The 21,634-nt window shown below is 34.4% G+C and overlaps 2 protein-coding genes across 2 annotated transcripts in view; both read right to left on the bottom strand.

Moving 5' to 3' along the window:
* Positions 1-507: 507 nt before the first annotated feature.
* Positions 508-5,083, bottom strand: LOC138316110 (uncharacterized). Its single transcript, XM_069257618.1, has 4 exons — positions 4,999-5,083; positions 2,432-2,578; positions 1,665-1,827; positions 508-746 (listed from the first exon to the last, which is right to left on the bottom strand). Exons 2-4 carry the CDS (start codon positions 2,576-2,578, stop codon positions 682-684), a joined length of 375 nt encoding a protein of 124 aa, XP_069113719.1. The 5' UTR covers positions 4,999-5,083; the 3' UTR covers positions 508-681.
* A 3,147-nt stretch (positions 5,084-8,230) lies between these two features.
* LOC138316108 (transmembrane protein 64-like) overlaps positions 8,231-21,634 on the bottom strand; it is a 58,930-nt gene continuing 45,526 nt past the window's right edge. The window contains exon 3 of the mRNA XM_069257614.1: positions 8,231-15,652. Coding sequence (XP_069113715.1) covers positions 15,524-15,652 — 129 coding nt within the window. The 3' untranslated portion in view covers positions 8,231-15,523. The remainder of the gene's footprint in view (positions 15,653-21,634) is intronic.

The raw sequence follows: 21,634 nt of genomic DNA, 5'->3' as shown, positions 1-21,634 counted from the left end.
TTATTTACGAAACCTATATTGGAATAAACACTTTATGTCGGGGTTATATTTTTTATCAATATATAGCAAAAATCAATATGTAAGGATTAAATTGAAGATATTTTTTATGTTATGGAGATATAACACAAAAATCTGATGTCTAAATAAACCGTTAAGCTGTTTATGATGAGATGACTTTAAGATTTTTGTGTTATATCTCCATAAGATAAAATATGTATTCAAAGTAACCCTTAAAATTCAATTTTACTGACATTCTATGGAGTTATTACGCCATTGTATCAGCCAATCTGAAGCGACGTTACAAACGGCGACGCCGTTTTCCTTTATGGGTTAATAACGTAAATGTTTAAGTCAATGGAAATGCTCGTTACAAGCAAAATGGAATTATACATTAATATTACAGAACATGACATGGATCTTATATAGAACTTTATATATATATCGTTCTGTGAAAGACATGAACTTCCTATATATATGGTACTGTGAAAGACATAACAAACGAACATCGACGTGACTGCTATTTTACTGAGTGATTTCCGTTGTTTGTTGGTTTGGTAAGGTTCTACATCACTGATTCTGTTGTCATGGTCTCTACAAGGACTTGTCAGACAAAGCGAGGAACTTTGACTATGATAAAAACCAGTCCTCTTCATCAAAATGGTCATATAACATCAATCTTACTCATATGCAATCTTTTTTGTATCTCGTATCCACAAAGAATTCCTCCACCTGAAGAACTCCGTCTCCTGTGCAAAAGATTATGGTTGGAATTAAGTCATGGTTACAGACGATTGCTCTGTTCAGTAACATTAAGTAATTTGGTATTACAGAGATCTCTGTCTAATATCATCATTTTTGGTGGAACGTACACTGTATGCTATAGTAGCCACGTAAAAGTTAAATATGCATGTAGATAGAACTAAATTAACATCACGATGGTTCTTTCTGAACTCGGTCAGTAAGTATGTTGCATTGTCGCTCTGCTCAAACATAGTATCGAATTTGTTTATCATAATGAAAATTACTTTTATAAAACATATGTGTGTTTGTATTTTGTGTAGCTTGTTGAACAATGCTGGTTACCTGTCCACGATTTACTCCCCGAACCACATGTATGTATAATTTGTATTTGTGTATTTCATATACTGTAAGTTCATAGTGAATAGGAATATATGAATAGGCGATACATAAAAAACAAAAGCATTCTATAACTGGTAATTCTACAAATATTGGGGGAAAATTATGATATTTTTATTTAAAAATGCTCCACCGCCGACAGAGCATAAACGATATTCACCAATTTAACAATAATTGGTGATTAATCGTGTATATATATGTTTAATCAACACAAAAATAATATGAAATTATTTATTTTGCTTTTGGTGCATGCGGAATCAATACTTCATTCCATATAAGACATAGCGCCACGGAATTTTTTCGGGATGCAAATAATTATTTTTAATATTTTTGTCTTGAAGTAAAACCAAAAGCTCAAACATTTCAATGGTGATAATGGTGTAAAGTAAATAACTTTTGTAACTGGAGAAAAATACTAAATCGTCTGCTTCTGTTTTTGATAGCGAAAAAATGCCATTGTCAGCGGTGGATCATCTTTAAATGTATTTAGATGTATACATGTATTAACTTTCAAAAAGACATTTTACCATTTGTATCGAGTTGTTCAATGATAACGTCCTCGTATTCTGTAAAGTCAAGTTCTGGATTAAATTCTGTTATGTATCTCTGCCATTCCATTCGACTGATGACGTCATCTTTATTAGTGTCGTAGTCTCTGACGTCACAGGGAAGAGTTAACATTTCCTCGATCTACGAAATAAAGGTTCAATTCAATAAATCCTTATATTTACATTCACTTGTCACTTTTACTATATAAACTAACCAAGGCAGAGTGAAGTCTATGGGGTATAACTGACACCCAAAACGTGACCAGTATGACGTCACTAATGTTGACATGGTAACGTCAACTGATCACTGTTCCATCTTGTGGATTAAATCGTCGTTGATAAAAGGTTTTCCTGTTCTAACGTAAACAACGTTAATGCAGAAAACCCAAAATGATTTAATAATGTAAATATACGTTTTATATTATGAGATAATTGTCCGCAAAGCTCTGGCATTTATATAGACCATAGATTCCATAGGAAGACAGTTTAATGCTTAAATAACTAATGATCTATTCAAGTTATTCCAAATTAAGTTAGCAATATAGACTAAAATTCTTTCACCGCTGTATCAACCAATCAGATGTTACCAATGACACGATGTTATGTATGGGATGATTAAGACATAGACTTGTTATAAAAGCCTACGTTCAGCCATTTTCGTTTTTATTTGCCAAGATAGCCATCGTCATGTTACTCTTCTTCCAATAAATGAACCACCTAATTGTCTTACGCAACTTCGTACTTACATCGCGGCGACCACGTGCACGATTCCTCCTCCTAAAAGTAACTCTAATTGAAAACTTGATTCTCCGCCTTCTCTTCTTTGCGTCAGCTTCAGCAGTCAATATAACCATTAAGACTAACAGCAACAACCATAGCCCAAACGTCTTCATCTGTCAGAAACAGCGAACAAAAATAGTATAAATAATAACACAGAAACAGCGTATAATAATAGTATAGATAATAACATCAATGGCCCAAACGTCTTCATCTGTCAGAAACAGCGAACAAAAATAGTATAAATAATAACATAGAAACAGCGTATGATAATAGTATAGATAATAACATCAATAGCCCTAACGTCTTCATCTCTCAGAAACAGCGTACAGTAATAGTATAAATATAACATCAATAGCCATAACGTCTTCATCTGTCAGAAACAGCGTACATTAATAGTATAAATGATAACATCAATCAATCTATCTGCCCTAACGTCATTCATCTTCAGAAACACAGCGTACATAATAGTATAAATAAATAACATCAATAGCTGTAACGTCTTCATCTGTCAGAAACAGCGTACAGTAATAGTATAAATAATAACATCAATAGCCATAACGTCTTCATCTGTCAGAAACAGCGTACATTAATAGTATAAATGATAACATCAATAGCCCTAACGTCTTCATCTGTCAGAAACAGCGTACAGTAATAGTATAAATGATAACATCAATTGCCCTAACGTCTTCATCTGTCAGAAACAGCGTACAGTAATAGTATAAATGATAACATCAATAGCCCTAATGTCTTCATCTGTCAGAAACAGCGTACAGTAATAGTATAAATGATAACATCAATAGCTGTAACGTCTTCATCGATCAGAAGCAGCGTACAGTAATAGTATAAATGATAACATCAATAGCCCTAACGTCTTCATCTGTCAGAAACAGCGTACAGTAATAGTATAAATGATAACATCAATTGCCCTAACGTCTTCATCTGTCAGAAACAGCGTACAGTAATAGTATAAATGATAACATCAATAGCTGTAACGTCTTCATCGATCAGAAGCAGCGTACAGTAATAGTATAAATGATAACATCAATAGCCCTAACGTCTTCATCTGTCAGAAACAGCGTACAGTAATAGTATAAATGATAACATCAATAGCCCTAACGTCTTCATCTGTCAGAAACAGCGTACATTAATAGTATAAATGATAACATCAATAGCCCTAACGTCTTCATCTGTCAGAAACAGCGTACATTAAAAGTATAAATAATAACATCAATAGCCCTAATGTCATCATCTGTCAGAAACAGCGTACAGTAATAGTATAAATAATAACATCAATAGCCCTAACGTCTTCATCTGTCAGAAACAGCGTACAGTAATAGTATAAATGATAACATCAATAGCCATAACGTCTTCATCTGTCAGAAACAGCGTACATTAATAGTATAAATAATAACATCAATAGCCCTAATGTCATCATCTGTCAGAAACAGCGTACAGTAATAGTATAAATAATAACATCAATAGCCCTAACGTCTTCATCTGTCAGAAACAGCGTACAGTAATAGTATAAATAATAACATCAATAGCCATAACGTCTTCATCTGTCAGAAACAGCGTACATTAATAGTATAAATAATAACATCAATAGCCCTAATGTCATCATCTGTCAGAAACAGCGTACAGTAATAGTATAAATAATAACATCAATAGCCCTAACGTCCTCATCTGTTAGAAACAGCGTACAGTAATAGTATAAATAATAACATCAATAGCCCTAACGTCTTCATCTGTCAGAAACAGCGTACAGTAATAGTATAAATAATAGCATCAATTGCCCTAACGTCTTCATCTGTCAGAAACAGCGTACAGTAATAGTATAAATAATAACATCAATAGCCCTAACGTCTTCATCTGTCAGAAACAGCGTACATTAATAGTGTTAATAATAGCATCAATAGCCCTAACGTCTTCATCTGTCAGAAACAGCGTACAGTAATAGTATAAATAATAACATCAATAGCCCTAACGTCCTCATCTGTTAGAAACAGCGTACAGTAATAGTATAAATGATAACATCAATAGCCCTAACGTCTTCATCTGTCAGAAACAGCGTACAGTAATAGTATAAATAATAACATCAATAGCCCTAACGTCTTCATCTCTCAGAAACAGCGTACAGTAATAGTATAAATAATAACATCAATAGCCCTAATGTCTTCATCTCTCAGAAACAGCGTACATTAATAGTATAATCATTAGAAACAGTAATAGCTACATCAATAGCGTCTGGTAATTACCTCTTTATCTACAAAGCAATTAAAGTTGTTCATCCCGTTTCAGTTTTCGGTCTAGAGCATTATTTTATGTTTCATACATTGACGACATTAAACAATGATGGTTACAGAACAGCACCAGAGATACATGTAGAATATTACTAAAATTAACATCATAACAGACGCACCATTGCGACAAAGTATTACAGGTAAAGTAAGTGTAGACACGGCTTTTCTTATTTTTTTTGAAAATCTAATACACACAAAAGCTCACGAATAGAAAGCCAAGTAAGCATGTTTACCTTGCAGCAGTTGTGGTTCTTAGTTGTCGCTCTAGAAAGGCTGTGATGACATCCGCTTTTAAAGCGCTCTTTTATATGTTTTCGAATCCTCTACACCAAAAAAATAAATTAGATAAAAACTGCTGCATCTGACAAGTGTAAATGATGAATGACAGACGTAGGTGTTACATGGAGCAGGATATGTCCCGATTACACAATATTGCTTGAAATGTCATCAACTGACAAATATGCGAATTTGTGGTGAATTTAAAAAAGAGCAATTGTTTTCAGGATATGCAATTAATTTAGAATCTTTCAAAAACAGTATTAAAGACTATGACCCTAATTAATCAAACTTGGAATTTCCACTGAAAGAATTTCTTCTGCAATAGGTTTTCCCATTTTCTCGACCCATTCTTCGGGTTTTCTATAAAAAAAACTATGACCCTAATTAATCAAACTTGGAATTTTCACTGAAAGAATTTCTTCTGCAATAGGTTTTCCCATTTTCTCAACCTATTCTTCGAAACATTCTTTTCGATGCGCTCCTCGTTTAAATTCAGATTTTCAATAAGTGCTCTCACTCCCAGATATTTGAATATCCCATAATACTAAAACGTAGTAAGAGGCCCAGAGGGCCTATATCGCTCAACTGGATTTTTTTTCTAAATATCACAAAAGCTCTAAAAATCAGAAATAGCAAAATTAACCAGACGAATAGTTTAATTTTGAACCTCAACCATATCATGGTGCTATCATTATTATATGACTTTGAGTGTTAGTCAATGGTAAGATTCAGTGAAGAAGTCGTTTATATGGAAATAGCCAAAGTGACCCTTTAGGATTAGCCCGACCATTTGCACAATTTTGAATCCCAACCCTGTAAGAATGCTACCATTGCAATTTGAGCGGTATCCCATGCTTAGTTTCAGAGCGGAGTCGTTTATATGCAAATAGCTAATTTGGTCACTTTTGGCCCCGCCCCTAAGGCCCCCGGGGGTCAGCCCCATCATTTGTACAATTTTGAATCCCTACCCTATGTGGATGCTTCTATTGCATTATGGGTGCTATCAAATGCTTAGTTTCAGAGAAAAAGTCGTTTATATGAAAATAGCCAATTTGGCCCCTTTTGGCCCCGCCCCTCAGGCCCCTGGGGGTCAGCCCCATCGTTTGTGCAATTTTGAATCCCCACCCTATAAGGATGCTACCATTGCGTTATGAGTGCTATTACATGCTTACTTTCAGAAAGGAAGTCGTTAATATGAAAATAGTCAATTTGACCCGTTTTGGCCCCGTCCCTCAGGCCCCCGGGGGGTCAATCCAACCATTTGTACAATTTTCAGTCAGTAGCCCATAAGGATGCTACCAGTCAAATTTTGTTAAATTCCGGCCAGCGGTTATGGAGAAGTTGATTGTTGACGGACAGACGGACGGAAGGACGACGGACACCGGACGCCGGACGCTGCGGTATCGCATAAGCCTTCGGACCAGGTAAGCTAATAAAAATATAGGGTTACCATTCACATCGGGCATGGTTTGTCATTGATGATCATGATATAATTTGGTTATCTGTTTTGGTCCAAGTCAAAAAATATCAAAACTCATATAGGTTTCTTGAACCAGAAGTTACAATAAAATAAGTACTCTCCCTAAAACCATAACAACAAATAAACCATAAGAACAAATTAGTTTACTTCAATACAGTCAGTTTCACATGATGCATTCAGTCCTTTTGGTAGACTGTGGTCTCATGAAGCTATGTTATGGTTTGGGGTGGAGCTACGGTTTTTGTTTTATAGGTAATGACAATACCACAAAGAAACCACAGTACAAGGCACAGAAGAATGTAAACCGGTAAACAATTGAAAACCTTCTGTAAGATGAAACACAAAATAAACAAGACTTTTTGCATCAACATGTACTAGGTACATAATAATTTTAAAATATAATAAGAAAAGATACGCATGTCATCTGAAACGTTTTCAAAGATCGGAAACAATGTTTAACAATGGTTTTCTCGTTTCCCAGTTCATCATTATTTTATATTTACTTTATTAGCTTTTGATTTTTTATATGAAAACATTAAGGTCATTTTTCTTTTCTTCAATGATTTTTTTGCGACAAAAATAATTTACTCTTTTGGAAAAAACAACTTTCATCTCATTAACGGTAATGATTAATCAATCAAATTATAAAAAAGTTAGTGAAGAAAAACATATTTGAGAAAATTTTCATCCTTTGACCATATCAATTAAAAATATTTTGAAATAATTCTATCATTTCCTTCGTCTTATTAAGCGATTAATTGAGACATACTTATTAAAATCAAACAATACACTTCAAATAGTGCAATTATCATTATGTTATATCATTATTATTATCATCATCCCATAAACTGAGCTTAAAGATATCAATTAAACAGATACATTCCTTTAAATTAAAGACGTATCATGCTATACAATTTCCTTCTCGAACGTCACTTCAATGTAGTGTACATGTGTATATAATTGGTTCATCTCGCTTTTTATACTAATCCGCCTGATATATCCAGTAACTTCCCTGTGTAATATGTTTGCATACTTATGTCACTAGCGTAATATAACCTGATGCAAATTTCATTGGCGGGAGATATATTGTGACGTTAGAAGACAATGACGTAACGTCAGAATTTAGGACGTCGTAACAAAGTGGAACCTCCGCTGGAATTTTAAAACACAATTTGACATCGAGATTCTTTAAAATGTAGGTTGGTGTAGTTATGTGATAACAAGTATCTAAAAATGTTTCTTTCATAGAATATTTTATGAAACTTTTTCCCCATATTTTTTTGCCAAAAAACCCCCCAAAATCATCATAAGACTCGTTTCATAAATCGGATATGAAATGAGCACTCATTCACACCATGTACATAAATTAATGTCATTTTAGATTATTCTGGACCTTCCCTTAACTACAACGTATACTAAGCAAACTATATAAACGACTGTTGTTTCAGTAATATCAATTGCAATGTCCTTTTTCCAGCTTCCTCATTTGAAATCCTCACTGATTCTATCTAAATATTATGCTATTTTCTTGGGCTTACGGTTGAGGCCGCTTATATTTGCAAACATGGATATAATTCAAGGCTAACGATGCTCCTCAGCATATCCCTGCCGTTTTGATATGAAGAGAATTAGTAATTTTGAAAGTTGAAACTGAAAAAATTAAAATCCTGTAAGTCGATTTAATAACATATAACACAATTCCTGTATTGTGTTTTTAGCCATTTTATTTCAATAAATATGCTTAACCATGATATAAATCCAAACATGACAAACCAACGAAACCAATCAAACTGGTTATTAGTTTTTGTTAATCATCAATAAATCAAAAACAAATCAACAAGGCCTCAGTGACAACCTATTGTATCCTTGCATTCATTCATCATAACGAAAGATGTGATAATGGATTGTGCTTCCCTGCAAATCAATCTTAGTATATTTAGTCTTCATGATCAGGTTAGAACTACATCGATAGACAAATCTGCAAAAACAAAATGTTCAAAGCGAGACATATCATGATCAACGAAAAATTAATATAATCGAATTGAGCAACAGGCCGATGGAGATATTTTCCGCCATCCTTTTAAAAATACCAAACCGATCATTCAACAGTTCCAAATATAAATATATTTGATGATTACAGAAAACATTTTTTCGCTGTGTTATTCGAAAGTAAAAGAACTCTATGAAATGGACGGTATTTTGATCGGTATCATGTATCCAAATTGAAAATAGATTTTTCATAATCAATATTGATAAATGTCAAAATATAAGTGAAACTAATGACTTTAATCTATAGAAATATTGAAGACTTCAGACGAACTTATGACACATATGAAATACATATGTATGTACCTATGTCCATGTGAAAAGGGTGTTGCTATTATCCTGTCACCATGCATTCTCACGTATGAGGTTCACAAAACACAACATTGGAGTCAAAATAGTTCACTCGCCCACTCTTCTTCCACTTCAATTATAGCTATGTAACAATGAATATCATGTACACATGCACTGCATTTTATTCGCCCTCTCTTCGCCTTATTGTTTCATTTAATGAGTTAACATTTATCAAAGTTTGGCCCATTTTAAAATAAATATTTCGTGCATGATAAAATCAATTTTCTTATTACCCGTGCTTTTTAGATCTAATCTACGTTTATCTATAGACAACGTTTATGTAAATGATATTTCGGTATCAATTTGAGCAACAAAATCTAAATCCAACTAGAATATAACAAAAGATATATACTTCACAGCACTCTAAACCTATCGGTAATACGCGACATTACTGAATACTAGGAAACGGGAATAACAACTTCAAAGTTTCGATTAATTCATGTGTATATACATTAAGAAGCAGAGAAACCGTTTTACATGATTTTTTATTCGTCCTGTACAATGGTGTAAACGGGCGATAATTTTTTTATGTATGAAACATAGCCATATACGTTAACTATCAATTTAAATAATCTAGGGCACCAATCAAACACAACGTCGTACTTAACATACTTATTTACTAGCCAATGAAAGCAATAAATAAAATATTTGTTCAGAGTAAATCTACGCTAAGCATGACATCAAGATGATTTGAATCACATTGGTTTAATTAATATCGGACTAGTATCGTAGTCTAAGTGACACGGATTGTCGTGCTTTTCAAGTTATTTTCTGAAACGAAATCAAATTTGAATTTCAATCCAATATATTTACATTTTCACTTCGCTCCGCCTCAATGAAACTAGTAAACTCCGATCACTTCATTTCCCAATGAAGATGCTTGGTCACGCGCTGACCTCTGACCGGCGTGAGAATACATTTTGACATTGTTTACATTTTAACCTAGTTTTACGCCGCTTCAGTTTTGAATGAACTTTCTGGGATGTGGCTTATCGCTGTACATTTAGAAACACAGACAGAAATGTTTGATAACGTGATATTAGAAATTGTTAGTAATATGATATTACAGATATTTTACACGTATTTTGAAGAAACGATGACTTAGGCTCAAGCCCCGGAAAATGCTGAACATAGGCTACTGAGCGCAGCGATGTTCATCACTCATCGAAGTAGGCATAATCGAACGCAAATAGTTAGGATAATGTGTACAATATATAGATCTATATGTGAAACGGTGACATACATGTAAGCTTAGAAACGATAGATTCCATAAAAATACGCTCAAATACCAAACAGGCTGATTTCAGTGACATAAGCCTAACGAAACGATTCTGCGAGTGTCAAAACCCACGGCATTCGAGGGTCGTTGGAAACCACCAACATTTCAAATCAATGTTTCTCTACTTACTTTATACAGAATTTTAATCCTAAAACTCCAGTTGACAGAGAAGTTATCACATTTCAAGAATAACACACAAGTCTTCCAGTGATCTGCGACTAAATCCCACATTTTAACACGTTTTATTGAGCCCCTGAAATACAACATTCAGGTACATTCCATGACAATCGCAATTGATTTTTAAAAGATTTGATTATGTTTAGATACCAACTATTCAGCATTTTCACCACAATCGTCATTTTCTTCAAAACCGGACCCCTGCTAAATCGAGCAACCGGATTACACGTTGACTGCACTGCTAGTACTGCGCAGTATTTTTTTATTTGAAGCTACATGATCATGTTTTTATGATACAATTTAAGCCATTAATTCCTGTACATAAAAACAATATTTCAAAATCGCCGTTTTTAATTGTAACAACGCGCAAAGAATGAAGTTATTTTCGGAACTACATTTTATGTTGCCTTGATGACGAAAAGAACTGACTGGCGGCTGTTCCGTAGCTGTACATACATGTACGATAACTGGTACAATGTTGCAAATTGTATAATAATCTTATACCGAATACATATAATTTGACTTTTTTCAAAAGCGGGATATTTAAATTGGTTAACGTAAATATAAGGATTGATTATCAATTTTGTTGCTTGCATTGACTGATGAAGAAAGTTAATCTCGTGCAAATGTTACATGAACTGCTTCGCAGTTCACTTCATTTGCACGAGATTAACTTTCTTCATCAGTCAATGCAAGCAACAAAATTGACAATCAATCCTTAAGAAAAGACAGATACCGTCTAGATAATGAAACTCCTTTCGCGATTTATACCCTTCCAAAACGCAATAAAGGTATAAGAACTAGCTACATATATTTTGACATGTAAAGCACCATCACTAACAGCTGGTCATCAATGGACCTAACTAGTTAGCTCTAATTCACAAGCAGGACATAATCAAATGGTCCTAATTCACCAAAGCACCCAGTAATTAATTGGTTCTAATTCACCATTGGACCTAACTAACTGACTCTAATTCATCAAGCAGGACATAATCAAATGGTCCTAATTCACCAAAGCACCTAGTAATTAATTGGTTCTAATTCACCACTGGACCTAACTAACTGATTCTAATTCACCAAAACGGACACAATCAATCAAGTGGTTTTAATTCATCAAAGTACCTAACTAAAACCTTATTCATCATAAGCCTTAACCCGGTAGTCCTAATTCCCCAATGGACCTAGCTAATGTGTCCTCCGCTACGAGGCTTTTTACAAAGTTATCGTAATTCAACAAAGGACGGGTCAGGCTTAGTTATACAAATTCTGAAATGTTCAACCAGCTTAACAAATTCTTCATCCCCGCTGGAAAGAGTCGTACTTTGAACAGGTGTTTTCATTTTCAGTTTTGTTTTTAATGAAACTACATTTCGGTAATCAATACATGCAGATTATCAATAAGGAATTGACTGGAATATACCATGTAATTCAGAGATCATACTGTGAGTGTAAAACTAAAACGAGATCTACAAGTATTTACACAATTTGATAATGGTCCCGGTAATATGATGAGAAAATGAGAAAAAAACCTTAAACATTATATTATACCAAGGCTAAAACCGATTTTTTCAGTCATGATGCTCTAAATCAAACTATTTTACTAGTAACATATGACATGGATCAATGCATTTATTTTGATAAAAAAAATGTCTAAATAATTTTTGACTATGTTCTGAATTACGTAAGTGTCGTGTAGTACAGTGGCTTGACTTCTTAAAACAGCAATATTTGTAGAAAGACTTACCACAGATAATCCGAGGTAAATATCTATAACAATCAGATGAGATCATATCGGTTTTTAATGAGGCAGAATACTGAACAACAAAGAATATAAAAAGAACCAAAAGTATCTATATTATGATTTCTATTTAACTATAGATTCTTCTGAATTCGTAAGTGTTTCGTAAGTGGAAAGTATCCAAATGGATAGATGGATGGTCACATTTGGACGATGACATTGTATGGATAAAGTCAAATCCAATTCAACATGTATCTGAAAGCAAGGTTGATGACAAAAAAAATTAGATCGCATGATGACGTACAACTACAGTATATCTGTGTATTTTAGAGATAGTCTTGTCCAGTGCTTTCTAATGCTAGGTATTTTACAACATCATGACACTAACAATAATACTTTAGTGTTTCTTGATATTACATTTACTATAACTGGTATGGCCCCGGAAATATGCACGATGTTTTAGCTGCAGATAAAATTCGAAAATCATTTTTATTTTGTATCTGCTACATTTTCCCTTCATTCAGTGAATAATAGAATCGTAAACTTCACGTTTAAGGACCTTTATCCTTCCATCAAACACAACCTGTAATGAGCACAATCAGTCGTAACGAGCGTAATCATATTATAATTCCTTGTATGAAAAGAAACAAGATGTCTGCCACAATATACACGTATACAGTATGGGAAACAACAACAAAATTACCATTATCTTAGCAGGTGCGCGATCATTCCATATCATTCGTAAGAAGTAGAAATTTCAGACGGATTTAGATCATTTTACGGCATAAACAAGAACTTGGGCTTTGGCATATACCGGGTAATACCTTTTCCAATTAAAACCACCAATTGATTTTGGCCAATTGTGGTATATACAGCTATGGCATATTATTATGTACACTGTAATATAAGGATTGGGTTACTACTGGTAAAGAGCTGTGTTAGTTATACACAGGTTACATAACAAGAGTGATCACACCAATGATCTGATAACACGAGTGTAAACTACACAGAAACCACATCAAATAATTCGTTGTTTGGAATTCTATAATAAGTATTGTACATTTAACAGCAGAGATAACAGTCATAAAACAAATGACAATAACAATATTTACATTCAATTTCACACCTGTCACTCATATCATCCCAGGAATACATACCACATAAATACAATAGCTTTTATCTAACATACATCTATCTAATCATCCTCGAATTACAAATATGTGTAAATATCCAACATCTGTATTTACAGGTGTAATCACAATTTCCCTCATAAAATTACATGCATTGTTCGTATGTGTGTAAGGTGACAAAAATACATCAATATTGATTGACTGGTGCATTTGTACCAATTTAATAAATATAAACACCCAATGTAAGAACTGAAAATCACATTCTGCATAGAGCATATATAACATATATAATCCGTCTTTGCACATTACGAGTTACATGTCCTTGTAGGTAAATATAGATTATAACGTGATCATTTTGAAAGCAAAATTTACATCAATTTTCCTTGGAAACAACTGATAATTTATGCTTACAAAACCAACAGAATAATCCATACCTAACTCAAGGTAACTCTGTCATCTGCAAATGCACAATAACAATATCTAAGTTTGTGAAAATAAATAAATATATATACGTAAATTATAAATAATACAGACGATAGAATAAAGGTAGCAGTGTTAGAATAGATAAAAAAGCTTCATGGTAAAGCAGGAAAACTTCCAAAAGTTAGTTACAAAGATATAAAAAAATCCTCATCCATTGATTTTCATTTAAAAACCAAAATCACAATTTGATGAATTAAGATAACAGTAAAGTCTATAGTTTTACCAAGACACAAAATATGACACAAAATCACTAAATCAAAAGCATGTTCTATGAGACAACATTATGATACGAGTATCCAAGAAGACATACTGCTAGTTTAGTAAGATTTACTTAATCATTATATATAACCAGTTTTCAAAAATAACAATAGTTTGAAACTACTAAACAGGGGCGTAGCTAGAGTCTTTTATATGTGCAAGCCCAGGCGAGGGGTCTGGGGGCCGCCCAGGCCCCCAGCGGGTCCAGGGCAGTGCCCTGGTTAGGGGGTTCAGGGGGGCGAAGCCCCCCGACGGAAAATGGTTTTAAGGAATTGTTTAGCCCCGAAAATGATGTTTGATAATTTGGTATTGCTAAACTAGATTTATTAAAATCAAATGTATAGGTCTGTTCTCTACCTGTACCTGATAATCATGCATTAATGTTTAGTACAAAGTGTATGAAAATCTCATGATAAGTCCTACATGTATCTTGAGTGACTCTAAGGGGATTTGAGGATAGATTGACGGAACTTTCTTACGTTATGGATTTTTTTCATGTGTAAAAATCAAATTATACATATATGTGAAAAAAATGAATGAATATAAAAACAGCGCCTCATATTATAAGGCATAAAAGTCGCCTTATATATAGACTTTATATTTGGCAAAAAATAAATAAAAAGCCTAATAATATAGGCAGGTTTTAGCGACTATCTAAGTAGAATCTACTCTGTGTCACTATAATTTGGGAGGTGTCACTTTTCGATATTTCATCTGTCGTCCTTTGACTTTGCGTGTCTTTTATTTTAAGCTTGAAAAAACCATCTTGTGTCTTAGAAGATTCATATTAACGCACCAAACAACACAAGCACTAAACACCCAGGACCTGTAGGTTTATTGTAATAAACGGATACGACTTCAGGTTTTCATTTCCGGACTTCCAAAACTGCACGGGTATATTTCAGTATCAATAATTTTAGATAAATCATCTACGTTTAGGTTATTTTAACTTTGATTTAAATTTCATTCAAGACTTTGACGGATCAACATTGATGTTTAACCTTTACAAGACCATGAATAACTCATACTAGGATTTTTTATGTGCAAGCCCGGGCTTTTTTTTATAGAGCAAGCTACGCCCCTGCTAAACTTCCATATATCTTTATCCATTAATACACATTATATTTGTAACATTGACTTTTTTCGTGGTTAAGTTTATCAAGTATCATCCAATCATCTGATCAAAAACGATTCCTAAAAATCACTGAAGAACTTCTCTTTAAGAATATCATTTTTTAGAATTATTTACCTTTTTTCCATAAAAGGAATTTATATCATTTACGTTTTGCAAAATACGAAGTTGAGAGTTTCATTATAATATAAGTAACTTTGCATCAATATTGTTGTCATTGTTTAGGAGAAAAATGAATTTATTAGCATTGAACTTGGGTATACACATATACATGAACTTGACCACATTCACTCAATTCAAAAGCGAGTGTAGTAGGCAAAGAAAAGCTTAAATGTTGCAGGCAGTGGAAAACAACAAGACTGAATGTATAGAAATATAATATGTAGTGATCTCCCCTAAACTCCATCAGCTGCTATCATCCTTTATTTCTGTCAGAGGTATCACTTCTGGTTTCTGTTCACCTTCAACAGCTCTCTTCAACTCCATTCTTCCCTTACGGACAACAAACCATAGCAACAGGAACGTTATCAAAATCTGAAACAACAACAACACAACAGCATCGTAAGTTGAAACAATAAATAAAAAAATTGAAAAAACCCCAACAAAAATGGAATTAAATATTAAACAACAATAAACAAAAGCAAAATCTGAAACTTAACAAAGAAAAAATAACAGAACCGTAATCAAAATTAAATCTGAATAAAACAACATGAAATCAAGAATATTTGAACCAGACGAATTAAAACAATGCATATGATAGATTCATTCAGATGGTTACATAAATGATAAGATAATTTCATCAATTTAAGACGCATATTTAAAAAAAAAACTGTGAAGTTTTGCTGAGAGATTTACGCAACAAGGGGAGTAACTCTTTTTGTATTAGCTAACACCGAATGGGATTTAGCTCAATAAAACAAATGATCTTGGAGTTTCAATGAGTGTTATCAGAAAAGAATATAAACTGGTTGTAATATATGTGGAAAGAACATTATTTTGTTCACCAAAAATGCTACTATTTTAATACAACCAAATCAATATGTTTTCATTATGTTTTAGCTGATGTTGAATTTGTTTTTATTGAATTTCTTCACCCATAATAATATCCTAATTCAAACCCGTTTGAGCTAGCTATAAGTATGTGAGATGTATATTTGTCAATGTTTATTGATCTTCAGTTGAAGCAGAAAAGAAAGAGACGTCACCATATGGTACAAATCTTGATGACATTGTCAATGTTTTGGGGGTGAAAGTAAAAGTCACAAGCTATTAATTGGAATATCTGAATAAGAAAGTGACAGACAGAGTAGACATGTCTTAAATGTAGACAGTGACAGACAGAGTAGACATGTCGTAAATGTAGACAGTGACAGACAGAGTAGACATGTCGTAAATGTAGACAGTGACAGACAGAGTAGTCATGTCGTAAATGTAGACAGTGACAGACAGAGTTGACATGTCGTAAATGTAGACAGTGACAGACAGAGTTGACATGTCGTAAATGTAGACAGTGACAGACAGAGTTGACATGTCTTAAATGTAGACAGTGACAGACAGAGTAGACATGTCGTTAATGTAGACAGTGGCAGACAGAGTAGACATGTCGTAAATGTAGACAGTGGCAGACAGAGTAGACATGTCGTAAATGTTGTTATGTATGACACTAAATACATGTAGTTATGAGATAAGGGAGATAACTCCTATAGCTTTTTTTATCAATACATCATATGAAGGTCATATCATTGATTTAGGTTATAGAACTTTCTAGAATATAATCATGTATAAACAAATATGTTTGTAAACATGTTGATTTTAAGTAGAGATCTAGAATGATCTATTTCCAGAAAGTGATGTGTGTTTACTTGTTTACTGTTTTTAGTTAGATATTTCTAGAAGTAGAAGGTTCTCCAATATTCTTGAATTACGGTTTAGATATATATACTCCAGCTGCCCAAGGCTAATCAGAACTGTAATGAGACCTGTAATAAGACATATCAAGAATTGTACAGCGCCATATAAGATTCTATTGGGAGAGCTATTGTGACTTTATCTGTGGATTATTACAACACTTTGTGTGGATTTATTCATATTGCCTGGAACTTTACAAATCATCTGTGGACATTCAATTTTCCTTGTGGATTTGTGATTATTGTTAATTTGAAACCTGGAAGGATCAAGGATTATACCAGGACATTCGCATACAGATAAGTAACACTTTAAATCATCGTACTAGTCTTGTACCACCACCAATTACTTTAGATATCGTAAACCATCTCTGTATAATATTGTATATATAATTAAATTGTGTTTTGAATTTAGCTGCTGGTTTCTCCTTTCTGTTATTCGTTCATGTAACAGAAATTGGGGGCTCGTGTCCGGGATCGATATTCAATTTGTGAAATCTAACTTTGAAAAATTAATTAAGAAATTTTCAAAATTTGTGTACAAACTTTGAGTTTACATTTGAAACCAACAGCTAGATAAATATGACTACTATGCAGGTAGAACAGTTTGTTAAAGCGCCATCCCTGGAAGTTCTTTTGCAAGTTAGTAAGAAGGATTTACTGTTATTGGGTAAACATTTAGGCCTTACTATCAAAACTAATTTGAGGAAAGCTGAAATTAGGAATGTAATTATAAGATATTTTGTTGACAATGGCAAATTTGACTCTAGTGCATTAGATAGTATAGAGGAAACAGTCACTTCAGAAATCCAAATTAGACAAATGGAACTTGAACATGAAATGAAAATGAAACAAATAGAGAATGAAGTGAAAATGAAACAAATAGAGAAAGAAATGAGAGAAAGAGAAATAGAAAAGGAGTTAAGAGAAAAAGAAATAGACAAAGAAAGAGAGTTAAGAGAAAAAGAAATGGAAAGAAAATTAAAAGAAAAAGAGATCGAGAGAGATCAGATGTTAGAACTAGAGAAGCAGAAAATTCAAGCTGAAACAGAACTTAGAATTAAAGAATTAGAGCTAGCTTCTCAAGACGGTTCAAGTAATCCAACTTTTAGGGGTTTACAAGGAAACAGAGGTTTTGATGTCAGTGGAAATATTAGGTTAGTTCCTCCTTTTCAAGAGAAAGAAGTTGACAAGTATTTTCTACATTTTGAGAAAATAGCTGATAGTATGAAATGGCCTGAAGATAAGCTTACAATGCTTCTTCAGAGTGTCTTGATTGGTAAAGCTAGAGACATTTATTCTTCTTTATCTGTTGATGATATTTCAAATTACCAAGTAGTCAAGAAAGCTATTTTGAAAGCTTATGAGTTAGTTCCTGAGGCTTACCGCCAGAAATTTCGAAACTCGAGAAAGAGAGATGAACAAACTCATGTAGAATTTGCCAGAGAAAAGGAACAATTATTTAATAGGTGGTGTGATTCTAAAGAAATTGATGAGGATTTCGGTAAATTGAGGCAATTATTGTTGATAGAGGAGTTTTAAACGTTGTGTCCACTCAAACATAAAAACTCATTTAGATGAGAGAAAAGTTGAAACACTTAGTGAAGCAGCTACAATGGCTGATGATTACGCTCTCACCCACAAAGGCTCATTTGTTAAAAACAGTTCTCAAGACAAAAACAGTACCACAGGTACTAGTAAATTTGGTCAGCCTAGGAACCCAACCTTTAGTGGCCCTTCTAACGACAAACCTAAATTAGGTGATAAGACTAAGTCTGATTCTAAAACAGATCATAGGGCAGGTGTGGGGTCTCCTTCTGGTCCTGTTTGTAATTACTGCAAGAAAGTAGGGCATACTATGTCTGAATGTTATTCTCTCCAGCGTAAGGAGCAAAGGCGTAAACAGTCAGTTCCTTCTGTGTTAGCTATGTCAAAGCCTAGTCAGAAACTTAGTGATATTGTGGAAGATTCTAAAGTGTCTGTTGAGATTAAGAGCTCAGAGTCTGATAGTGTCTTGGAGAAGTACTCTCCCTTCATTTCTGAAGGTTTTGTTTCACTTACTAGTGATATTACCAACTTGAAACCTGTGAAGATTTTGCGAGATACTGGGGCTTCTCATTCTTTGATATTAGATGGCGTAGTGCCTTTGTCTGAGGAGACCTCATCTGGTAGTAGTGTTTTGCTTCAAGGTGTAGAGTTAGGTTTTGTTAATGTGCCTCTCCATTGTGTTTATTTAAAGTCAGACTTGGTTACTGGGCCTGTCACCATTGGTGTTAGACCGGAACTTCCCATAGAGGGCGTGTCGCTCATTTTAGGCAATGACTTGGCTGGAGAGAAAGTTAGGGTAGATCCCTTAGTGTCCAGTATTCCAGATAAAACAGATGATGCTGAGACTATTCAACAGGAATTTCCTGGTATTTTCCCTTCTTGTGCTGTAACTCGTTCAATGAGTAAGAAGGTTTCTGATGTTGCAGTAGTTGAGGATCATTATAGTCCAGGGTTAGGTGACACTTTCTTGGCTCATGATATAGAGGATGTCGGGAGCAAGTGTGATCTTTTGAGCAATCCTGTAGACTTTGATAGTGATAGAGTTGTTCCTAACAAGGGTTACTTCTTTGTCTGACATGATGAGTAAATCATCTTTGTCTAGAGAGGAGCTTATAGTAGAACAGGAAAAAGATCCTGAAATCTCCTTACTGTGTAATCGGGCTTTGAGTGAGGAAGAGGCGGAGAAAGTCCCGGTTTGTTACTTCCGTAAGTCAGGCGTGTTGATGCGCAAGTGGCGCCCCCCTGATGTGTCTCCCGAGGAAGACTGGAAAGTTGTCAATCAAATAGTTGTCCCACCGAGGTATAGGCAAGATATTCTGAGTTTGTCTCATGACGTACCTATGGCAGGGCATTTAGGTGTGACCAAGACTTATAACAGGATCTTAGATCACTTCTTTTGGCCCAAGTTGAAACGGGATGTGGCTGATTTTTGTAGGTCTTGTCATACTTGTCAGGTGGTAGGGAAACCTAATCAGAAAATCCCTGTTGCACCTTTGCACCCCATTCCAGCATTTGAGGAACCATTTAGTAGAGTCATTATAGACTGTGTAGGTCCTCTACCCAAAACTAGGTCTGGGAATGAGTATCTTTTAACTATTATGTGTGCTTCCACACGCTTTCCTGAAGCCATTCCACTCAGGAATATTAAGGCCCCTAACATAGTCAAGGCTTTGGTTAAATTCTTTACATTGGTTGGTCTTCCAAAAGCTGTCCAATCGGACCAAGGTTCGAATTTCATGTCTGGTATTTTTCAACAAGTCATGTACCAGCTCCAGATCAAGCAGTATAAGTCTAGTGCTTATCATCCAGAGTCTCAGGGTGCTTTAGAACGTTTTCATCAGACATTGAAGAATATGATGAGATCTTATTGTTTTGAAAACAAAAGAGATTGGGACGAAGGTATACACATGTTGTTGTTTGGCGTTAGAGAATCTGTACAAGAATCTCTTGGCTTCAGTCCCTTTGAGAACTTGTGTTTGGACATACTGTACGTGGTCCTTTGAAAATTTTGAAAGACAAAATTTTGGACGAAGATTCTAAAGTTAATCTCTTAGAGTATGTGTCTAACTTTAAGCAAAGGTTGACAAGGGCATGTGGACTGGCAAAAGAAAATTTGGCCGTTACTCAAACCAAAATGAAAACATGGTATGATAAAGACGCCCGTGCAAGAAGTTTTGATCCAGGTGACAAAATTTTGGCTCTATTACCAATACCGGGTCAGCCTTTGCAAGCTAGATATTTTGGACCTTATGTTGTTGAGAAAAAGGTCGATGATGTTAACTACATTGTACAAACTCCAGGGAGGCGCAAGAAAACTCAATTATGTCATGTTAATATGCTTAAGAAATATGTAGATAGAGAAGAGAGCAAGACCTCTCAACCTATTGCTACTTTGGCCTCTGTACCATCACAAAGTGAAAGTACAGCTGATATTTGTAAATTAGACTTAGATGGTGGTGTACAAGATGTAGGTTTAGACTGTGGTGTTAAGTTACGGAATTCAGATGTGCTCGCGAACTTGGACAAGAAACTGTGTCATCTATCAGAAAAGGAACGCAATGAACTGAAAGATTTGATACTTGAGTTTAATCATTTGTTTCCGGATACACCAGGCAAAACAGATGCTATCTATCATGACGTGGATGTAGGCGATGCGCCACCTGTCAAGCAACATCCTTACCGTGTCAATCCTTTGAAAGAAGAACACTTAAAGAAAGAAATTCAATACATGTTGGACAATGATATTATTGAACCAAGCAAAAGTGAATGGAGCTCTCCATGTGTTCTGGTACCAAAGCCAGACAAGACATACCGGTTCTGTACTGACTTCAGGAAAGTAAACTCTGTCAGTAAAACAGACTCTTATCCAATTCCAAGGATTGACTCATGTATTGACAAAGTTGGCAAAGCCAAGTACGTAAGCAAGTTTGACCTGTTGAAAGGATATTGGCAGGTGCCATTAACAGAAAGAGCTAAAGAAGTGTCGGCATTTGTAACCTCGCAAGGTTTGTACCAGTACAAAGTTATGCCATTTGGTATGAAGAATGCCCCGGCAACATTTCAA

The sequence above is a fragment of the Argopecten irradians genome, chromosome 2, assembly GCF_041381155.1.
Source record: "Argopecten irradians isolate NY chromosome 2, Ai_NY, whole genome shotgun sequence".
NCBI classification, from domain to species: domain Eukaryota; kingdom Metazoa; phylum Mollusca; class Bivalvia; order Pectinida; family Pectinidae; genus Argopecten; species Argopecten irradians.
This window is presented reverse-complemented; position numbering and strand designations above follow the sequence as displayed.